The following is a 19264-nucleotide window of genomic DNA, read 5'->3' as shown; positions in this document are numbered from 1 at the left end:
CCACCGCACATCAGGGTCACTGGGGGTGCTGGTGCCTATCTCAGCTGACTTCGGGTGGAAGGCAGACTACACTTGGGATTAGTCGCCAGTCAGTCGCAGAGCACATAGAAAGTCAAAGAGACAAACAAACATTCATATCGAGAGCGATCCCACGCTGCACAGTCACAAGTCAGGCAAGTGTACCACTACACCATCAGCGACTACAAATCCAAATGTAATCTAAACAAAAACATAATTATGACAATTGCGCGTCGTTTGTATCTTTGGAATGTCATAATTGCAGTCAATATTTTCACCAACCAAACTTGCAACCTATAAATATAAAACAACCAAATGAAAAATTGTTGTTGCATCTGAATGGTCCTCCTTTTAACTCCTTCATGGTGTCCCGTTCATCACCTTAAACTGCATGGGGCTATAATTGACAATTATTTTAGTGATCGATTAATCTGTATGGTGATATTTGCCCATATCAATGACAAAACAATGGCACTGCTACTGCTTTCGGAATCCCCCTGTCGGGGCCCCTTACAAGATGTTGCTGGCTGGTGGCTAGCTAGATAGGCGATATCAAGAGACGGCTGATATTGGTCCATGACACACCTGGAAACTCTTGCAATGACATGTCAGGATCCAGGAATCTCCTTCAAAGAGCCCCTTGCTATATCAGGCTTGTTGTCAAACAAATTGACAAGAAAATGAAGCAAGTTAGAGCTCTGTTACTTTAGCCAGCGTAGCTGCCAATCATTGGCTGAGAAACTACACGTGTGGATAATATCGTTGGGGGCAGAAGTGTGAAACGGGTAGCTCACAGACATTTTCAGAAATATGCAGAAAACAAAAGATTTACTTGCGTTTATAATTTCACACGTGAATGGGTGGGCAGGTTCTCCAGAGATTCAACCATTTGTATGCAAATAATGAAAAACACAATTTTCCATAATACAGTATAAGGTGTGTCTCGCTTTAATCATTCGTTGTCATACACATACTATTTTTGAAAACGATTAAAATCACCAATCAATGAATTTACCCTGTTTTCTCAATTGCTCTGCCTTCTTCAAATGATACTGTATTCGGGGCGGGGGGGGGTCACTCGTGGTGCCATCGTGGAGGCGGTTGTCAATTGTCTTTTGATACGCGTTTGCCTTTAAATTTGAAGGTTTCAAATGGAACCGTTATGTAATTTAGTTTCCGGCCGTGACGTAGAACAACCCGTGGGGCGGTGCGCTTTGCTCATTGGCTAGCGACGAAATTTTAAATATAGACGCGCCCGTTGCGGTCGGACACGAACTGAACAGCGAACTGGTGGCTAGTCGGTTGGTAAAAACTCGAAGGACGCCGCGCTGGTGCGATTACAACGTCGCTGGTGCGAGTTTGTCGCCGGATATTTCACGAATCCTACTCAGAAAACGGTAAGTAAATTGCACTCGCTGGTTACTCTTATTTGTTTGCGTATATTTGAGCGTCTGGCAACACTCCGTTGCGAGCGTCTCCTTCCTGACTCACTATCGTAACCGTCATTCACTTCACCCATTCTTTGAATTATATGTAACGTTGGGACGAAAAACTAACGCGAATTTAGTCAATCTAAATAAGTAGCCAAAATATTTTCTTGTTTCCTAGACTGCACAGCAGCAAGGTTACTGGGTTTTTTTTCGGTTGCTATAATTTCACAGTCTCTCTCTCTCTTTCTCTCTCTCTCTCTCTCTCTCTCTCTCTCTCTCTTCCAGTTACCTCAAAGACACCATGGAGACCGCCGTGCTGAGCCTCCAGAATTTGTATGAGAAGATGCGCTCGCAGGTTGAACTTCTCAGCGAGGGCGTAGAACCCAGTGAGTTGTACTTTTCTTCTTGAACTTCGCAGTCTATTACCATAGAAATCTGGCATGAGACAAAATTCAATGCAGCTTCCTTTATACAATTAATACAATACATGCTGATTTTTATAGCACTGTAAAAAAACTAATAATAAAACTGCAGTTGTAACATTTTAAGACCTGTAGCTAATTTCAGAGATAATGATAAATGTTATTTTTCCAATTAAAATACACAATAAAAGCTCCCTTCACATTGGTATTTGGCATACAGGAGGTCCAGAAATTTATTTCAACTTGTTGCACAGTCTACACGTTGTGAGAAGTTGTTCGTTGATGAGAGAGAAAGTACCTGTTTGAAGTCTCCGTTGACCACCATAAGGATGCCTGGATGCTGAAATTGTAATGTTGTGATGGTAGCTAGTATGATGTCACTCGCCATAGCAGCAAGCTTCACTTTGAATATAAACAAACATCTGCTGTTTGCCAACAGCTGGTAGCTCATTTGTTGGCAAGGGACATACAAGGAGAAGGAGTGATTCAGATCCCATGTCCTATTTAGTTCACGCTCTCCCTCCTTACTTTATTTCCACGCTTGTCCCACTTCACATCTGCTCAACTGGGTGCTTTGAAGTAGATGTCGACCGGCTCCATGTTATAGCGTCATAGACAAATAGTATTCTCTGCCTCAAAAATCACTGTTAAAACACATTAATAGTGCCAACGGTACAAATGGAGGAGAAAATTTGCAGAGCTGCTTTATCAAAGAATGTCACAGCTAAAGTGCTGTAAGTAATTCAAGGTTAGCATAATGCAAATTGCACACTAAATGGTGGGAAAGTCCAAATGAAGGAATAAACTTGGCAGCGCTTTATAACAGGCTGTTGACTCACAGCCACCTCTTTGACGTTCAAAGAAGATGTTTAAAAAAAAAAAAAACAACCCCTTTGTGTCTTGCCACCAGGCTTCATTCTCATGGCTCAGAACTTTGAAGACTGCCGACGCAAGTGGCTGGTGGCGGAGGAGAATCTCACCTCCTGCAAGGAGGTTCTCACCAAAACAGAGACTGAGAGGTCTTCTTTGGAGGTCAAACTGAAGCACGCCCGCAACCAAGTGGATGTGGAGATTCGGCGCAGGCAGAAGGCTGAGGCTGACTGCGATAAGCTGGTGTGTGTGTGTGGACTGTGGAGCGTTTGTTTGCAATGACCTGCTCTTTCTGTTTGTATCGGTGTTTATTTGAATGGTGTTTCTTTCTCAATCTCGCAATCTCTGTTGGCTGCAGGACCGGCAGATTCAGTTGATCCGGGATCTTCTAACAAGCGAGGGCTCTTCCAACAGCATCCAGCTGAGTGCGGAGCAGCGCTCGGCACTGGCCTTCCTAAACACACGCGGCCAGGGAGCGGCCACTGTGAATACCAGTCAAAGGTGACAATCGCATGTACACAGCAAAGTCTTGAACTTTGTTTGCAAGTGAGAGCGTCCTGACGCCTCGAGCTCAGACGTGATCCGCTTGCATTTGCTCACAGTTGCGTCTCAAACCAAGTGTCTTCCCCTCTTCCTCAGTTCACCATTGCCACTGTTTTTCCCTTTTTACTTAAACCATTTTATAGGCTGACCACCATAGATGAATCGGTCTCCATTATGTCAGATATCAGCTATGACAAAACTGATGACTCTCTTGTAAGTTATTTTTTGTAGAATGTTTCAACTCAATTTTTTTTTTTTTTTTTTTTTTTTTTTTGTCATCATCAACAATCAAGTTGCAAGTTAATTGTGCTTGACATGTTATTAGGATTGGGACTCTTCTACAGTGAGGCCAGTGCGACTCAGGAAGCGACAAAAGAGGGTATGTGAAGTGCTTGGGTGCCTCTGTTTGAAATGTGCTCCTCTGTGGAGTCCATGACATAATTTTCATATGCATTTCAGCGCTCGTCTAGACATCATGTTGATGGCCCTGCGGGGGTTTCGAAAAGAACTCGATCAACAGCTGTCACGCAGGAGGGGGTAATAACTTTTTAATTGCAATAGAACCATAGTGTGATCCTGAACATGATCTGCAAAACTCAATTGAGTGCCATTCATCAAAAAACCCTGTGCTCATCTCCACACCTCCAGTAACTCGGCTTTTATGTTGTTTGAAATGGAATTTGGCTTATATTGATTGTCTGACAGGTAAATGAGAGCCTCGTGACCACCACTACAACCGTGACTGTCCCGGTGGACGGCGGACCCGTTGAGGCCGTTGCTACCATCGAGACGATTCCTTACTGGACTCGTAGCAGGAGGAAGACTGGTAAATAAGCTGCGACAGTTTACTGTGATGCTATATCCATAAATATAACCGTATTCACTCATCCGGATGCCCCTCCCTCTCTGCAATGAACACATGCACCCCACTCTGCACTCTTTGGGTTGAGTCTGCTACTATGCAGACATCAGAGCTCATCATATTTGTTTCTGGCTCAGCTGCCATGGAGTGGGAGTCGGAGTCTGTCACATCGGAAGATGTTTTTAAGCAGCCTGTCAAACCAGAGGCGGAGAAAAAAAATGAGGCCAGCACGCCTCAGAAACACAAAGGTGTGCGTCAGCATGAGTTTGTCTCCAAAACGGTAGGAATACAGTATTTGCTTTGTTCAAACTTTTGGAACAATGAAATTGTTCACCCGTCTTAGTTTGTGATTGTTACACCGGCATAATTGACTTAAAGAATCTCTTTGGAGCTCTAATGTAGTTAAACTGTTAGTCTAGTGAAAAAAATCTCCCGCTCACTCATAGTTGCAGCTTGGAATTGAAGCGGATTTACATGGGACAGGAGATGTGAGCCAATCTTTTTTTCATCAATGGACGCGACAGCTTCTTGTTTGCTTTCAAACTTAGTTTGTAGCAGACGTGTGCACATTTTCAGAATGATTTCTCTGTTCCACTGGTGAAAGGACGCTTTGATTCTCTCCTCTTTCATCGATAGCTGCTTCAAACGACAGAGTATGCAGAAAAGTGGTTAAGATTGAATGACTGCCTGTCTTATGTGTTGTATTTTGTTATGTTGTTATGACTTCAAGTTGGCGCCGCGAGAGTGGCTCCCTTTACAGCAGCTCCTATACTTTTTGTTCTTCTTTCTTCCTTTCATAACTTTGCTGCTGTAAATTGGGAGTTTCTCCATTGTGAAACGAATAAAGGTTTTCTCATCCTATCTTATATCATTTGGCTTTTCCAGGTCATCAAGCCAGAGTCCTGCGTGCCTTGTGGGAAGAGGATTAAATTTGGCAAGATTGCCTTGAGGTGCTGCGACTGTCGGGTAGTTTCCCACCCAGAATGTCGGGACCGATGCCCTCTGCCGTGCATCCCAAATATGGGCAATACACCAGTGAAAATCGGGGAGGTGAGCCAAGTCAATGTATGGGGGTGTCATGCTTGGCTTTCCGTGCAATTTCATGTTGGGGTAATATCGTGGTTTAAACCTTGTTTTTGAGTTTTTCTTGTCATCTGTTTGGGTGATTGACAATGAGTTGTCCTATGGAAGGGGACTCCATTATTTAAGCAGATTGAGGATACTTCCTGGGAGATGCGTCGAAGGTTCACATAGAGGCGACACATGGTGATGAAAATCAGTCTGGCTCAAGAGTCCGCCTGTCGCAAGGACTAGTTTTGAGTAATTGACAATAGAGCGGATGGTTAAAATGTTCGATTTTGAGAATTCTCCAAAAATACCCGCCTTCAGAAGTTAAAAACTGTAGTCAAACTGTATCACAATAACTGATGCAGAAACCGCGAATATCATCGGCAACTATTTAGCGAATCTTTTCTTCTTCCGCTAACAGTGGGGATTTGTGATCCTTCGAAACATCGCATTTGAAATGTTTTTGTTTGTGTCCAGGGCGTGCTTGCAGACTATGTCCCAGACATATCACCAAAGATTCCACCGCTTGTGGTCCACTGCATCGGTGAGATTGAGCAACGAGGCCTGCATGAGGTATGGGGCATTTTCTCTGCTCATGATATTCTGTATTCAAGCTTCATATGCCCGTTGCTCTTATGTAACATATCTGCTAAAGCATCTCTTATATACTACCGGCATATCCTCATTTTCAATTCGCCTCCCAATTGCCCTACTCTCTTTATTTGTCTAAAAGTATGTATGTTGTGAATCATCATATTCACAACCCGTGACCACTTTTAGGCTGGACTGTACCGACTGTCCGGTGCAGATCGCACAGTGAAGGAGCTGAAGGAGAAGTTCCTCCGTAGCAAAACTGTTCCTGTGCTGAGCAAAGTGGACGACATTCACGCCATCACTGGCCTCCTCAAGGACTTCCTGCGCAACCTCAAGGATCCTCTCCTCACCTTTCACCTGAACCGTCAATTCATGGAAGCAGCCGGTAAAATAGCTAGCCAAATCTTAGAGAAGACATATTGTTTTTTGTGGTTTTTTTTTTTTCCCCACAATGTAAATCTTGACTCGGTTGCATCTAACGTAAATTAATGTACAATTGCACATGAATTGTCATTTCATCAGTTAAATCTGCCAGCTTGAGTAATGCCATAATTACACAAATCAGATGATACCCGCCTTGAGATACTTGCGTCTGTGTTAAAGTAACACTTGCTTTGGGTGAATTTCTCATTATAGAGGCTCCAGATGATGACAACAGCATAGCCTTGATGTACCAAACCGTCAGTGTTCTGCCACATGCTAATAGAGACACTCTGGCCTTCTTGATCCTTCACCTTCAAAGGTTAGAGGGTGCCATCTGCCAAGACATAAGATTTTGTTTCCCATGTGTTTCATCAACAAAATTCGCTGTCTGATAACATTTCAGAGTGGCTGAGAGTTCGGATACAAAGATGGACATCAGTAACCTTGCGCGGGTGTTTGGTCCCACAATCGTGGGTCATGCCGTTCCCAGCCCGGACCCCATGACCATTCTGCAGGACACCAAACGGCAGCCAAAGGTACGGAGTGGTTGCATTGTCAGCTCAGCTCAACTTGCATGGGAATTCTGTGTGGAAAATTTTGAGCTAGACATGGACTACGAGTTTTTACAATAGACTATTTCCGTTGAGATTAAGTTTTCGTTAAGAACAACCATTTACAGTGAACCCTCACAATTTGCAGGGGGTTAGGCCGGGTACGCACAGTAGGATTTTTTTTTTTTTTAATCTTCGAAGATTTTTCATCTTTGTCAGAGTCCTCCATATAAAGACAAAAAATCCAGCCATTTAACAGTTTTGGTTGTATTTTGCGAGGGGTGCTCAGGTAATCTCAACACAGCTCCCCACACACAAAAAGACTCTTCCACCCCCGGTCAAGAATACAGACCTCCGAGGGAGAGCTCTTGTGTGATCACACGTGACTTGATAAATACAAAGATATGACCACAAGAGAAGTGAGGCCCACAATCCCTGGCCATGGTACAGTACTCACCCCCCTCTGCTCAGGTTGTGGAGCGTCTGCTGAACATGCCGGCGAGTTACTGGGCCCAGTACGTGAAGTCCGAAAACGAGCAGCCACACCCAGACCACCTGATCATCCAGAACTCAAACTACTACACTCCTGATCGAGGTGAGCATTCATCAGGAAGACCCCCATCCTGTTCAAAGGAGCGGGTGATCCCACGTCCTACTCTTAACTGTTGCTCCCGTCCGCCCCAGTGACTTTGCTCGGCCCGCTGACGACTCCGGAGCAGCAGCTGAATAAAACGCCGTCCTCCAGCTCGCTGTCGCAGCGCTTTAAGTCCTCGCTGACACCTCGGTAAGATCCGGCTGATTTTAATTTTTAGCTATTGTTCTCTGCTCCAAATTACTTGATTGGGTTTTTAAACGCGATCCATTACCCTGCGCAACAAACCATATGACATCATGAGGCTGTCTATTTCCACGTTTGACATAATCGATTTGGCTACCAAAGGTCACTATATTATATTTGGGATTTTCGAATTTACATACATATTTGTATAAATAGATTATATGCGTGTATTTAAGTTCTGTCCGAAGACGCCAACGATAAAGAAAATGCAATTTTAGGAAGTTCATCTTAAAACTCTCAACTCATTGTTATGCTAGTTATTTTGTCATCCGTAGGAAGTCCGCTCACCTATTTTCCAAGTTTGGTGACGTGACTTCGGCATAGAGTGTATTGCAATTATTCTTATAATTGACACACCTCTAATTTTTGTAGCATATTTACGTCATCGTATTTATTGCGAGTCTCTGGTTACATTTTTTTTTTTAGGTTGCTATTTAATTTGTTCATTTGAATTGTGTCATTTGAGCCAAACTGAAAATCAAGCTTTGATTGTCAGCCTGAGATTGATTGGATTCATAGTGGTTGCCTGCCGTGAATTTTTGTGTGGAGGTCGGCCAAAAAGTGCCATCTCCCCCATCCCTGTTTTTAAGAATTTATGGCGTGCCCCCCGCCCCCACTGCCATCATATCTTCAATGGAATTGGAAAGTCAGTCACTGGTTTCCTTTGAGCTGACCTTCTTGTCACTGTGTCATGATTGCATGTCTGTTTTAAAGATTTGGAAGCAAGAGCAAGTCTGCAGCAGCACTTCCTCAAGGGAGGTTCTTTCAATCTCCACTTCTCAAGTAGTCCAGACGATAATCACCCCAAACCCCTTGCATCATTTGTTTATAATGTCTTGCGTCACAAAAAGATGTTCTTTCGTTGTTTTACCTGTTTTCGAAACTGCCTCTACCCCCCCCCCCCCCCCCCAATCAGACTGAATGACAATGTTCTGTACACGTTTGACAAATGTGCATGTTTGAAAGATTGAAAGCAAGCTATACCAACCTGCCATGTTATGACCACTTACATAGTATATCATATGCAAGAGCTGCATCACACATTCGGCCCATTTTAATATTCAGTTTTGATCGACACTGTCAGAGGTATTTGTTTTTCATTTAATATTGTGATTGGAATTTGCATTTTGGGTGAGCTCTTTCTCATATCTTGACTGTCATTTAGCTGAAGTAACAGTAACGAATATAGACTCAGTTGTGTTAACTTTCTGACAGTCGAATAAGAACATATTTGTTAAGCCAGTTACAACTCTTAAATAATGCACAAGTGGTCCTAATGTCACAGCTGGTTTGTGAATCTCTCTATTTAACCATTTCTTGAGACAGCTTTTCAACTCATGTGTCACTCAGAAGTTGAAGAGTGCATTTTTAGGCATTTCATTATGGTAGGTACACCTGCCTGTTTTTCTGTTTACTGCAGTTGAATTTTGGATACTTTTTAGAGAACTGTTTGTCATCTTTTACTTAATTAGTTAAAATATACTATTTCAAAAACGTACGCTTCTCGTGTCATCTATGCTTGATGTAACTGTGTGTATTGTACTGGATGGGCAGTTTGTCAGATGGCCACCAAACATTGAATTCAAGCCACACTACATACTGCATATTGTTTCTGGTGCAAATTTCTCAATGTTTTTATTATTATGCCGTGCCTATTTACTGCACACACAACACTTTCAAGAAGCTCGATCATCAAGCAAATTACATTATTCCCATTAAGAAGTGTCAAAGGCTATTGCAGAAGAGATGTCATTTATTACATTGTTTTGCATGGAATTATATCATCATACAGCAACATGTCAAAACTTTGGCCATGGCCACAGTAGAGGAGTGTTCCTGAGGTATTCCTGGAAGCCTGGGTCTGACCCCCACTTTTTCAAGGCCTGCCTTTCCAGAATGGGAATGCCGCTGACGTAGCGCAGCAAAAACCAGACAAAAAGTGGCGACGCCACACTTATGTACTGAGGACCTTGCATCACTGATGAGGCTGAGAGCCATAAACCCGACCACTGCAGTATCTCTCCAAAATAGTTGGGGTGTCTGCTGTAACCCCACAGCCCGCTCTGAATGAACTTACCCTAAGGGCAGGGAACACAAAATGTTAGTAAGCGCATACATGATGCGGTGTCATGCCTATGTTAAACAGGTTTACTTACAACATTATCTGGGTCGCCTTTGAAAATCCATTTTTGCTGGTCGGCGATGGCTTCTGTGGCAAATCCGATGCCCCAAAGGGTCCAGCCGACATAATCCCTCATTCCCAGAGGAGTGTTGCGCTTTTCACTGTTGAGCATGAGGGTGGGCAGCAGGGTCACAAACACCCACACAGCTGAAAAAAAAAAGATTTATTTTTACAGTTCCTGACCCCACTATCGCAGAAGTTTAAGTGATCTTTATTTTGTTTTTAAAGTAATCTTGCTGTCAAGGGACCGTGTGAGAATAAAGGGTCACAAAAGGAGTAGTAGGGAGGAAAAAAAGCAGTATGTGACGTACGCACAACTGCGGATGTAAGTTGTTAGAACTGGCGTTTCTGAGTAATGAACCTAATGTCAAGATGCAAGTTTACTGTTTCATATGGATAAACACCCCCAAATTTAAGACCACTTGTGACTGAATTTGTCTTATTTTAAAAATATTTTGGGATATTGTTGGCTACGATTTCAATTAGCCTTTTCCTATATTGTAATTTTGTCTGTTTTTCACATTATAGGTTGTGGTGCTTATTGTATTATATATTTTTCTTAACTTTGACATTTTTTTTGAGAAATATTCTTAACTGTCAAACACACGTGTAAGTTTGAGTTAAACACTTGTACGAGCTCAGTGGCTGCGTTCTGAACTCTGGTTGCAGGTGACATGGGAGAATGTGAGACCAGCTTCGTTGTTTAACCACTCGTTATAACAATACAGCAATTCCTGTGTGTTTACATGTTAACCTTGAATGTCATCGAATGCATTGGCACACCAGCAAGATGGCAGCCTTCATGTCCATACACAGAGATCCTCTCTGCCCAATTTCAGATCTTTTGATTAAGTACATATATAGTTTATAGGTGATATTTGTGAGAATGTTTTTTTTTTAAACTATTTAATAGAGACCACCCAAACTGCGTTAAGTACCTTGAATAGTCCAGTACACAAAAAAAGTGCCCGGGCTGCCTCGGACATTGTTAAACCTTCGATCATGTCCGTCCTTCAAGATCCGCATGAAGAGGAATGTGCCCAACCTGCGGGAAAAAGTTTTGTTAACCGCCAGTCGCATTAACCGAGGCATTACTCATTAACCCGACTTTAGGGTTTCTCCGTTGACCTCAGCGGCCCGGCTGAAATTTCATTCTCCTTGTGTAGGCACTCAGTAAGAGTGAGGTGTCTGTGATTAAAACCGCCATCCTGCATGCCCATTCAGAGGAATTTTATCACATTGGCTTTATTTTATTATCCCCCCCCCACCCCCACCCCATGAAAAACTAACCCGTCCCAAACGAACATACCTGAGCCCCCACGCCGTCACCAGCCCAGTCTGAACATTCTGACGAAGATGGGCGGCCCCTCCCCACAGACGGCTCAGGTGGGCTAGCAGTATAAATGTGCCAGATCCTGAAAAAGACCAATAGACAGAATCACACATTGGCTGGCTCGCGGCCGAATAAGGCGTGTGTTCATCAATCTTTTACCCAGGAAACGGCAGGTAATTGGTTCCAAAGTTCAAGGGTGACACCGCCCAGAAGCACAGTAGAGCGGGGACAAGTGACAGGAACGGGTGACACTGAAGTGTCAAGGTGAAATCGGACGGCCACATTGAAAGGTAAGCCAAGTGATTGACTCGTAACAATGAACTAAAGCAGCGGTTCTGAAATGTCAAAACCAATTTTGGGGCGACAATTAAAATGTACCGTTCATTAATAGCCTCTGAAAACAGATGTCAATCACCTGTGTCAACTGCACATTCTTGGTGTACATGTTCCAAGTGTCTTTCAGATATAGTACAATTAAATCTCTGAGGTGTAGAAAAATTTCACGACATCTTGGCACTGATCACTTTTTAGGAAACTCCCTTACCCAATATTTGAGAACTCGGCATGGCAGAGTAACAACTGTTCAAGTAATAACATTTATGACATGTTTCCAAATTTTACAGTACAATACAGTGAAAAATAGTAGGTTCTAACTGAGAATGCCTTCTTGTGTCGCGTGATCCCATATTCAAACTTGTTCATTACGCGTCGTTCAGAAAACGAGGCCACCCTGTCATTTTTTTTACAGTACCTTTCTTGATCCACCATGTGACAATTGATGGACGAAAGAGTTAACATATTATATTTGTTTTTAATTACCTCACATTTTCCTTCTTTCATTAGTACGTTTAAAGGCTGGTGAAATGATGTATATGAAAATAGAACCACCAAGATTCTTTGTTAATTTTCCAACTCAATAAAATAGTCATTTATAATGTCTTTATTCATTTATTTGATGGTGATTGATTGTGACATAATGCTGATCACATGCGCCCTTTTTATCTCGCAAACCACTGAGAAGGTCGTTTGTTTCACAACAACTTTCTCAGTTTTTTTTTTTTTTTTTTTTTAATACGATTAACACGCAGACGCATTTGCAATGTTACGGAAATCCAAAGACAAATCATATGAAAAAGAGCAAATTCATTAATGAACGCAGCGTCAGTTTATCTTGAAAGTTCGGGCAGGGAGAGAGTGAATGTGAGAAAAGGTTTAGGTTTCGTTTTTACCTGCCAAGTCGTAGAACTTTTCGGTTTTGAGCGCCGCCGCCACTGCCCAGCCGGCCCACTGGATGGCGAGGTCGGTGACGGCACATTTGGCCACAGTGCTCCCCATGATAAAGTCACTCAGATCGGCCAGCAGCTGCGAAGCTGGAGACGTTGTCATGAAGCCACTCCTCTTCCGTAGTTGGTGGAATAAAAACTCATAAATTTACCGGCCATAGTTCGGAGCCGCCATGTTGTTGATGGGACGCTATTTGTCGCGAGGGGTTGTGGGTAACGTAGTCATTCGAGCCCCACAAATAATAATTGACGTAATTGGCACAACTGACACCGAGTGAAATGCATTGCAGAGAGGAAAAAAAAAGCAAACACAAATTATTCGATAAATGTGAATACATTTCCAATGTACATTTCCACCTCCATAAAAATATTGAATCTTTTTTTTTTTTTTAACATAGACACAAGAAGTGAATTTAAAATAAATAAATGTGTGTGTCCTGAATCCTGAATACTTGGTGATCCACTGTAGTAGAAGATAGATTATTTTGTTTTTGCTTTTGTGACATTAATCAAGAGTCCATTCAGAGTGTGATTGCGGACCGCAGGAATGTCGGCTGTGTCAGTTGACTTATTCCGGTCATGGTTAACTGGAGCCTAAAGCAGCTGACTTCGGCCGTCAGGCGGGGCGTTCTGGGAAAGTGAGGGAGAAACCAGGCCACCTGAAGAAAATCCACGCAAAGAATAATCAATAGAGATTTGAACCTGTATTTCCTCATTGTGAGATAGATGTGGTAACCAATGCCGACCTTTCGAAATTACATGAAGTGTCAAACAAAAACCGTAATAAAAGTAAAAGAAATTAATATTACTCTGAATGTTATGATGATGATGATAATGATCCATCAATCCATTATGTGAACCGCTTCTCGTCTCGAGGGTCGCGGGCGTGCTGGAGCCTATCCCAGCTGTCTTCGGGCAGTAGACGGGGGACACCTTGAACTGGGTGCCAGCCAATCGCAGGGCACACAAAGACAAACAACCATTCGTGCTCACAGTCACGCCTAGGCCATGTATGTTTTTGAAATGTGGGAGGAAACCGGAGTACCCAGAGAAAACCCACACACGCACGGGGAGAACATGCAAACTCCACACAGGAAGGCCGGAGCCGGAATCGAACCATGCACTGTGAGGTGGACGTGCTAACCAGTTGACCATCGTGCCACCTGATGATGATGATGATGATGATGATTATTTTTATTTTTATATCATACTCAGACGAGAGTAACAATGGCAGACCGCACAAGTCCCAAAGGCAGCACCGGAGACTTTGCCAAAAAAGTCCAAAGACAGCTGACCAGAGGCAAAGAAAAGGTACAAATTACAGATCTCAAATTGTAGCATTTAAACATGACAGATATTGCCTGTTGTCTATTTTTACTTGTTTTTTTCTTGCAGGTACTGCAGAAGCTTGGGAAGTCAGAAGAGACCAGGGACGATCAATTTGAACAATATGTGCTACAGTTCAATGACCAACAGGTAATAGTATAAATAAATGGTCATTGCGTGAATTGCTGGATTTATTTTGGATGTAAAACAAATGACGAGAGGTCCAATACTTGACATTCATGCTCACTTCTTGTCTGTTGGCAGTATGATGGCAACAGAATGTACAAAGACCTGAGGAACTACGTAGAAGCAGTCAGAGGTGATTCCCTTTGTGTTTTACTGAAGCACGATGCTAGATAATGTGTGTTTTTGTCTGACATTGCCACTTCTGCTCTCCCTCCAGACATGCGAGAAGCCTCAAGACGCCTTGCGCAGTCTTTGTTCGATGTTTACGAAAGCGACTGGGTGGGACAAGAAGACATTGGAGCCATAGTGGAGGTCATACCTGACACTAGCCATGTTCAAACTAGAGCTGTTCGCATTAACCTCACAAGAACTGCTTCGCATGAACATATATTTACCCTTTCATGTACCCTGTAACCTGATAACATGATCGGATCTCCACTGTAGTAACCGCTGTCCCTGAAAGGGTTCAGATGATACTCCGTGGTTAGGTTTGAAATCACACAACCATACTCTTCTCCACACCTTTAAGGTGCAGTTTAATTTTTTTGTAGCATTGCCATTTTATCCAGCAGGCCAAGCAATGCAGCCTCATTCCATCTTGCCGTTAGCCGAATATTCTGGTGTGCTGACATCACTCAATACATGATGAGCCAACAAATAGAGCTCTTGGAAAAATTGTGTCATCTGCAGTGTTGAAGCATGTTGTTGTTGTTGTTGGTTTTGAAACAAAATTTAGTTTTTGGGCAGCATGGAGGAACAGTGCCTACTTCACGGATGCAATCAATCTTTTATTTTATTGTTTTGTATTGAGTCTGACTGTTCGTTTTTAAAATTACCCCTCATCTGTAAATGACTGAGTTTTTTTCCCAGGGTTGAGCTGAGGAAATAAAGCAATCCCAGCCTATTTTTGGAGTTTTACTTCCTGTGTCTCATTTTATATATCATGAATCTCTTTCAGGGGGAGGATCTTCTCTGGAATGACCATGAGGTGAAGCTATTGGACCAAGCCGTTCGGACCATGGAGTCCTATGTGGGTCAGTTCCCAGATGTCAGAGTAGGTTCACGCAAGACACACGACACTACACAACAACTGTACAAATATAATCAGCTCCTACACAAGAGCCGTATCATAGATTCTGACTTCAAAAATACAATCACGTTCAGTTTTCATGTCATTGTCAGAGAGGTATTCCTTCCGAATGAGTAATTGTGGTCCGTTTCTTATGACAAACAGTACATATATACTGTACTGATAAATCAATATATTTTTGACAGTGTGAATCCAAAGTCAACATTTTTATATTTGTAAAGGCAGAAATGAGATACATGTTTGATGATGTCGGTGTGTGCCTAATGAGGTGGCCAGTGCATGGATATTTGCATGTGACTTTTTAGGAGAAAGTCTCCAAGAGGGGGAGGAAACTGGTGGACTACGACTCATCCCGTCACCACCTGGAGGCCCTGCAAATGGCGAAGAAACGAGATGACATCAAGATCAGCAAGGTTGTCCGAAATACTCACGACTCAACACTAAATTGTCCAAACTTTTTCTGAAAAAAAATTAAAAAACGTCATACCTTCTTTTGTAGGCTGAAGAAGTGATGAACGATGCCAAACATATCTATGAAAGAATCAATGATGAGCTCAAAGAGGAGCTCCCTATGCTGCATGAAAGGTCTTTTTTAGATTTATGTTCAAAGACATCTTCCTATAGCAGCCTTTTCCCCTCCGAGCACATCATGTTAATTACTTTTTTGTATCGCAGCCGCATCGGATGTTACGTGACGGTCTTCTCCGCTGTATCAAGTTTACGAGACATCTTCTACAAGGAAATGAGAACGGTGTGCTGTATGAGTGCTGACAAATGACAGCAACAACAAAAAGAGAAAATATTTCTTTTCAAACCAAACATTTTCTCTTTTAGCTCAACTTAGATCTGCACAACGTGGTGAAGGAACTGCAGGCCCAGCATCCAGACAAAGTGTTTGCAGTCAAGGGAATTCAAAGGTTAGACACTTTTTTCCCCCTTTTCTTCTTTTTTATTTGGGTCAAAGTCTTCATTGAAACGTTGCTATCTAAACATTTACAAATACATAATTGGTATATGACAAAAAGCATAAACATTCATATGATAGAAGAAAACAAATAAGCAACACACCAAAAGGTGCAATAACCGCAATTACCTCAGTCCATAATGCAGAGCGGGATCTTTTCAAGTAAGTAAGCCATTTTAAGCTAAAAAGTAAAACTTTTTGATGTTTTAATAGTCTAAACAGTAGCAGGTAGCCACAAGCGTACTGCCTGCCGCTGTATATTCCAGTTCAATAAATTATGTTTGTAAATTTGGACACCCACGTATCATAGAAATACAGCAAATACTATAGGTGCACTCCATTTACTAGTTTAATCAAATTGAAAGTGCAAAATGCAAATAATTTCGAGCATCACTCACTGACGTTTACACAAATGGCAAGTGGAGAATTTGGGTGCGAATCCAAGCTCAAATTTTGATCGAAATCTTTGTCTTTGTTTAAGGTATGGCTCCTTGAGGAGACGAACCCTAATGTCCCCCAAGGCTTGGAAGAGCAGTTTTTCCGAGTTCCACAGGAGCTACAGTCCAAAAGGTGGCCAGAGATTTAGCTTCAGGTCCCCGGACAAACCTCGCCACAGCAGTCTGTCCAGAGAGAGCAGTGCTGTCGCAGTCTCACCGCTGTCACCTCCTCCGGAGAGCACCACTGAGTCGAGGGGTTCAAGCCGCATTGAGATCCATGACCCTTGCGTGCAAGAGGATGCTGAGAAGAAGCCCGAGTCAGTAAAAGAAAACACAAATCTGGATGATGAGGAGGAGGGTTTGAAGACAGAAGAGTCTGAAGTGAAGAGTTCCGTACAAGTGGATGAGAAGCAAGAAGACGCTTCGCCGAGCGAGAGCAGCGGTGAGCTGAATAACTCGTGCGACTCTGACAGTTTGGAGCTCCAGCTGACCGGAGGAGACAACGGTTCACTGCATGTCGACGACGTAGGGAACAGCCACGGCGCTCCGAAGGCCAACGGACTAGAGAATGGGGACGTTCCGGCATTGAATACTGAGGAAGTGGACAAGGTTTGACTTTTACTTTACCCGCTTTGGAGTCCATACGAGCCGTATCCCAAGTGAGAAGCTGTTCCTTTGGGCTGCATTTGAAGGCTCAAGGATATTCCAATATAAAGTCAAATATACCTTAACCTTCTTTTTTTAAGTTGATTGGAACACAATTAAAGTTCCTGTGAAAATGTAAATATGTCTTGTAATTTTGACAGAACACAGTGAAGAGTGCTTTTAACAGTCCTGCCAAATTTGAATGGACAAATAGTTATGAAATATGGCTTCAAAATTGTGCAATATCAAGTCGTTGTGTCTGCTCTCAAACACTGATAAACAATCATGCTCTGGTGGTAATGTACATTTGGGGCATACATGCTGTACGAAAGGGATGGGCAACTGTCGACTTGCTAGCTGCACACTTTGAGTAGCCCCTTGATTCATTTTCAAAAATTATAAATTTTTTCAAAAAATGTTTTAAATTTAAAAACAAAAAAACCCCTAAAAAACATTGAATAAGTTTTTCCCTAAAAAATGTGAAAAATCAAAAATATGAAAAATTCTTTAAAAATTAAAAAAAAAGAAAAAAAATAGATAAAAAAATCTGCGAATATGCGATTCTGTTGGTGGCGAACTCTGAATAAGAGGGCGTCGGCTGTGGTTTGAAGTTATAGTATGAACAATCACCACTAGATGTCAATATGCGTTCTTGCAGTAATTTTTGTAAGCTATTTTTGTTTGCTTTGCTTAAGATAAGATAAGATAAGATAAGAAAACCTTTATTAGTCTCGCAATGGAGAAATTCCCAATTCAACTGCTGAATCTCGATAAGTCATGTGTTTGTTAATGTTTTTAGGTTTTGTGTCTTTGCTTGTGTGAAACACATTGAGTTGCCTTCTGTGTGAAATGTGCTATCTAAAACCGTCTTGCCTTGCTTTGCTGAGATGGCAGACATGTCTTGGTTGCCCTTACACTGGGTCTTAGACTGCCTTTTACTACATCGTGAGTAAGCCTAATTGTTTGCGTATTTGGAATGATATGCAGGACAAAACTTGTAGGCCCGACATCAATAATATCAAAATTTTGAGTGAGTTGTGAATAAAATGTTAAACCTTTTCCATTTTTAAATTTCATTTTTAAATTTGTGGACCTTATAATTCCTCTTAGAAACCTCTAGTGTTGTTTCCCTTCTAGGTGACTTCTGCAGACTCCAAGAGTACAGATGTTTAACAAGTCCACTCTCTGTGCCTCAAGGTTTGTGCTTTCTTCATGCAGCAAACTTTTTGACTTTTGCCCATTTTGTCTGTGCTTGACTTTTCCTTCATGTCATGTGTTGAATTGAACAGCTCAGGGGAATGGAAGACGGAAGCCAACAGCTGCAGAGGAGGGAGGAACAAGACTGCATGCATCTGTTGTTGTCCAACACCTTCCCACATTCTCAGCATATTTTTAAATTTTTTTTTAGTTTTGTCCACTTTTATATACAAAGCGCATGGACACAATCAGGACGTGTAATATTTTAGTACGAAGGCATTTGTTCATGCATAATTCCACACATACTTAACTGATGCTGTAAGTAGTTTATTGTGAAATTAAATCTGCCAATTTTTATTATGGCCATAGGCATAGGGATGGGCACAATAATCGCTGAATTGTATAATTAAAATGAGGCATGAATTGAGGCAAAATGGAATGTACTATGGCAGTAGGGTGACAGTGAGCGGTCAGCATGTCTGCCTCACGGTTGGGGTGTCATCGGTTCAAATTTCATCTCTGGGCATCTGTGTGCGTTTGCACGTTCACTCCGTGCTTGTGTGGGCATTCTCCACCTTCTTCAGCTTCCTCCCAAATATGACCAATTCAATTAGTCATAATTATTTATTAAGTTGAATGCCTACCTCAGTTATAATTATCTTAACAACGCATCATCTACTTTCCCTTTGTCGTAACACACATTAGATTAGATTGAAAGAATTTATTGTGGCCAAAAAGCAATTCACGTAGTGTCAAAATAGCTCTGATTGCGTAATAAGTCAGCATGAAACTCGTTGTCAGTGTGATGATTTTTATTCTGCCTCAAGTAAAAGATTAAAAGACTATTCTGATGTGATGTGACGAATTCATTTCACATTTTCACTTATTTATAACGGTCACTATACTTAAGAAGAAGTCCAGTCAAAATAAGATGGAAAAATATACAATATTCAATATGCACACTAAATCCGCATTAAAACCGGTAGCCATTCCAATAGCTTA

The 19264-nt window shown here is 42.0% G+C and overlaps 3 protein-coding genes across 3 annotated transcripts; 2 read left to right on the top strand and 1 right to left on the bottom strand.

Moving 5' to 3' along the window:
- The first annotated feature begins 1280 nt into the window (after nucleotides 1-1280).
- racgap1 (Rac GTPase activating protein 1) lies at nucleotides 1281-9117 on the top strand. Its single transcript, XM_019865821.1, has 17 exons — nucleotides 1281-1415; nucleotides 1734-1834; nucleotides 2781-2983; nucleotides 3099-3241; nucleotides 3427-3496; nucleotides 3609-3662; nucleotides 3743-3820; nucleotides 3989-4109; nucleotides 4283-4425; nucleotides 5031-5195; nucleotides 5691-5786; nucleotides 5994-6192; nucleotides 6444-6549; nucleotides 6634-6766; nucleotides 7253-7376; nucleotides 7466-7565; nucleotides 8334-9117. Exons 2-17 carry the CDS (start codon nucleotides 1750-1752, stop codon nucleotides 8404-8406), a joined length of 1893 nt encoding a protein of 630 aa, XP_019721380.1. The 5' UTR covers nucleotides 1281-1415; nucleotides 1734-1749; the 3' UTR covers nucleotides 8407-9117.
- Nucleotides 9118-9352: 235 nt separating this feature from the next.
- Nucleotides 9353-12616, bottom strand: LOC109513400 (uncharacterized). The gene is made up of 5 exons (XM_019865866.1): nucleotides 12364-12616; nucleotides 11111-11216; nucleotides 10740-10846; nucleotides 9776-9948; nucleotides 9353-9697 (listed from the first exon to the last, which is right to left on the bottom strand). The coding sequence occupies exons 1-5, from the start codon at nucleotides 12518-12520 to the stop codon at nucleotides 9419-9421; spliced, it is 822 nt and encodes a 273-aa protein (XP_019721425.1). The 5' UTR covers nucleotides 12521-12616; the 3' UTR covers nucleotides 9353-9418.
- Nucleotides 11241-19062, top strand: bin2a (bridging integrator 2a). The gene is made up of 13 exons (XM_019865853.1): nucleotides 11241-11424; nucleotides 13633-13728; nucleotides 13813-13893; nucleotides 14008-14062; nucleotides 14147-14241; nucleotides 14888-14983; nucleotides 15325-15432; nucleotides 15519-15604; nucleotides 15695-15770; nucleotides 15854-15936; nucleotides 16465-17029; nucleotides 18203-18262; nucleotides 18355-19062. Exons 2-12 carry the CDS (start codon nucleotides 13645-13647, stop codon nucleotides 18236-18238), a joined length of 1365 nt encoding a protein of 454 aa, XP_019721412.1. The 5' UTR covers nucleotides 11241-11424; nucleotides 13633-13644; the 3' UTR covers nucleotides 18239-18262; nucleotides 18355-19062.
- The last annotated feature ends 202 nt before the right edge of the window (nucleotides 19063-19264 follow it).

This window comes from Hippocampus comes, unplaced genomic scaffold (genome assembly GCF_001891065.2).
Source record: "Hippocampus comes isolate QL1 unplaced genomic scaffold, H_comes_QL1_v1.1 scaffold409, whole genome shotgun sequence".
Classification (NCBI taxonomy): Eukaryota; Metazoa; Chordata; class Actinopteri; order Syngnathiformes; family Syngnathidae; genus Hippocampus; species Hippocampus comes.
The sequence above is the reverse complement of the archived record's forward strand: the minus strand, read 5'-3'. Positions and strand labels throughout refer to the sequence as shown.

What these genes read in the sequence shown, in the direction of transcription:
- racgap1 (XM_019865821.1), top strand. Translation starts at nt 1,750, where the DNA reads ATGGAGACCGCCGTGCTGAGCCTCCAGAATTTGTATGAGAAGATGCGC. An exon ending in ACTGTGAATACCAGTCAAAG is followed by an intron (nt 3,242 to 3,426) that starts GTGACAATCGCA and finishes ACCATTTTATAG; the next exon opens with GCTGACCACCATAGATGAAT. An exon ending in AGCAACGAGGCCTGCATGAG is followed by an intron (nt 5,787 to 5,993) that starts GTATGGGGCATT and finishes GACCACTTTTAG; the next exon opens with GCTGGACTGTACCGACTGTC.
- LOC109513400 (XM_019865866.1), bottom strand. Translation starts at nt 12,520, where the DNA reads ATGACAACGTCTCCAGCTTCGCAGCTGCTGGCCGATCTGAGTGACTTT. An exon ending in AAAGTTCTACGACTTGGCAG is followed by an intron (nt 11,217 to 12,363) that starts GTAAAAACGAAA and finishes GGTCTTTTTCAG; the next exon opens with GATCTGGCACATTTATACTG. An exon ending in GTGACGGCGTGGGGGCTCAG is followed by an intron (nt 10,847 to 11,110) that starts GTATGTTCGTTT and finishes TTTTTCCCGCAG; the next exon opens with GTTGGGCACATTCCTCTTCA.
- bin2a (XM_019865853.1), top strand. Translation starts at nt 13,645, where the DNA reads ATGGCAGACCGCACAAGTCCCAAAGGCAGCACCGGAGACTTTGCCAAA. An exon ending in GCAGTCAAGGGAATTCAAAG is followed by an intron (nt 15,937 to 16,464) that starts GTTAGACACTTT and finishes TCTTTGTTTAAG; the next exon opens with GTATGGCTCCTTGAGGAGAC. An exon ending in ATACTGAGGAAGTGGACAAG is followed by an intron (nt 17,030 to 18,202) that starts GTTTGACTTTTA and finishes TTTCCCTTCTAG; the next exon opens with GTGACTTCTGCAGACTCCAA.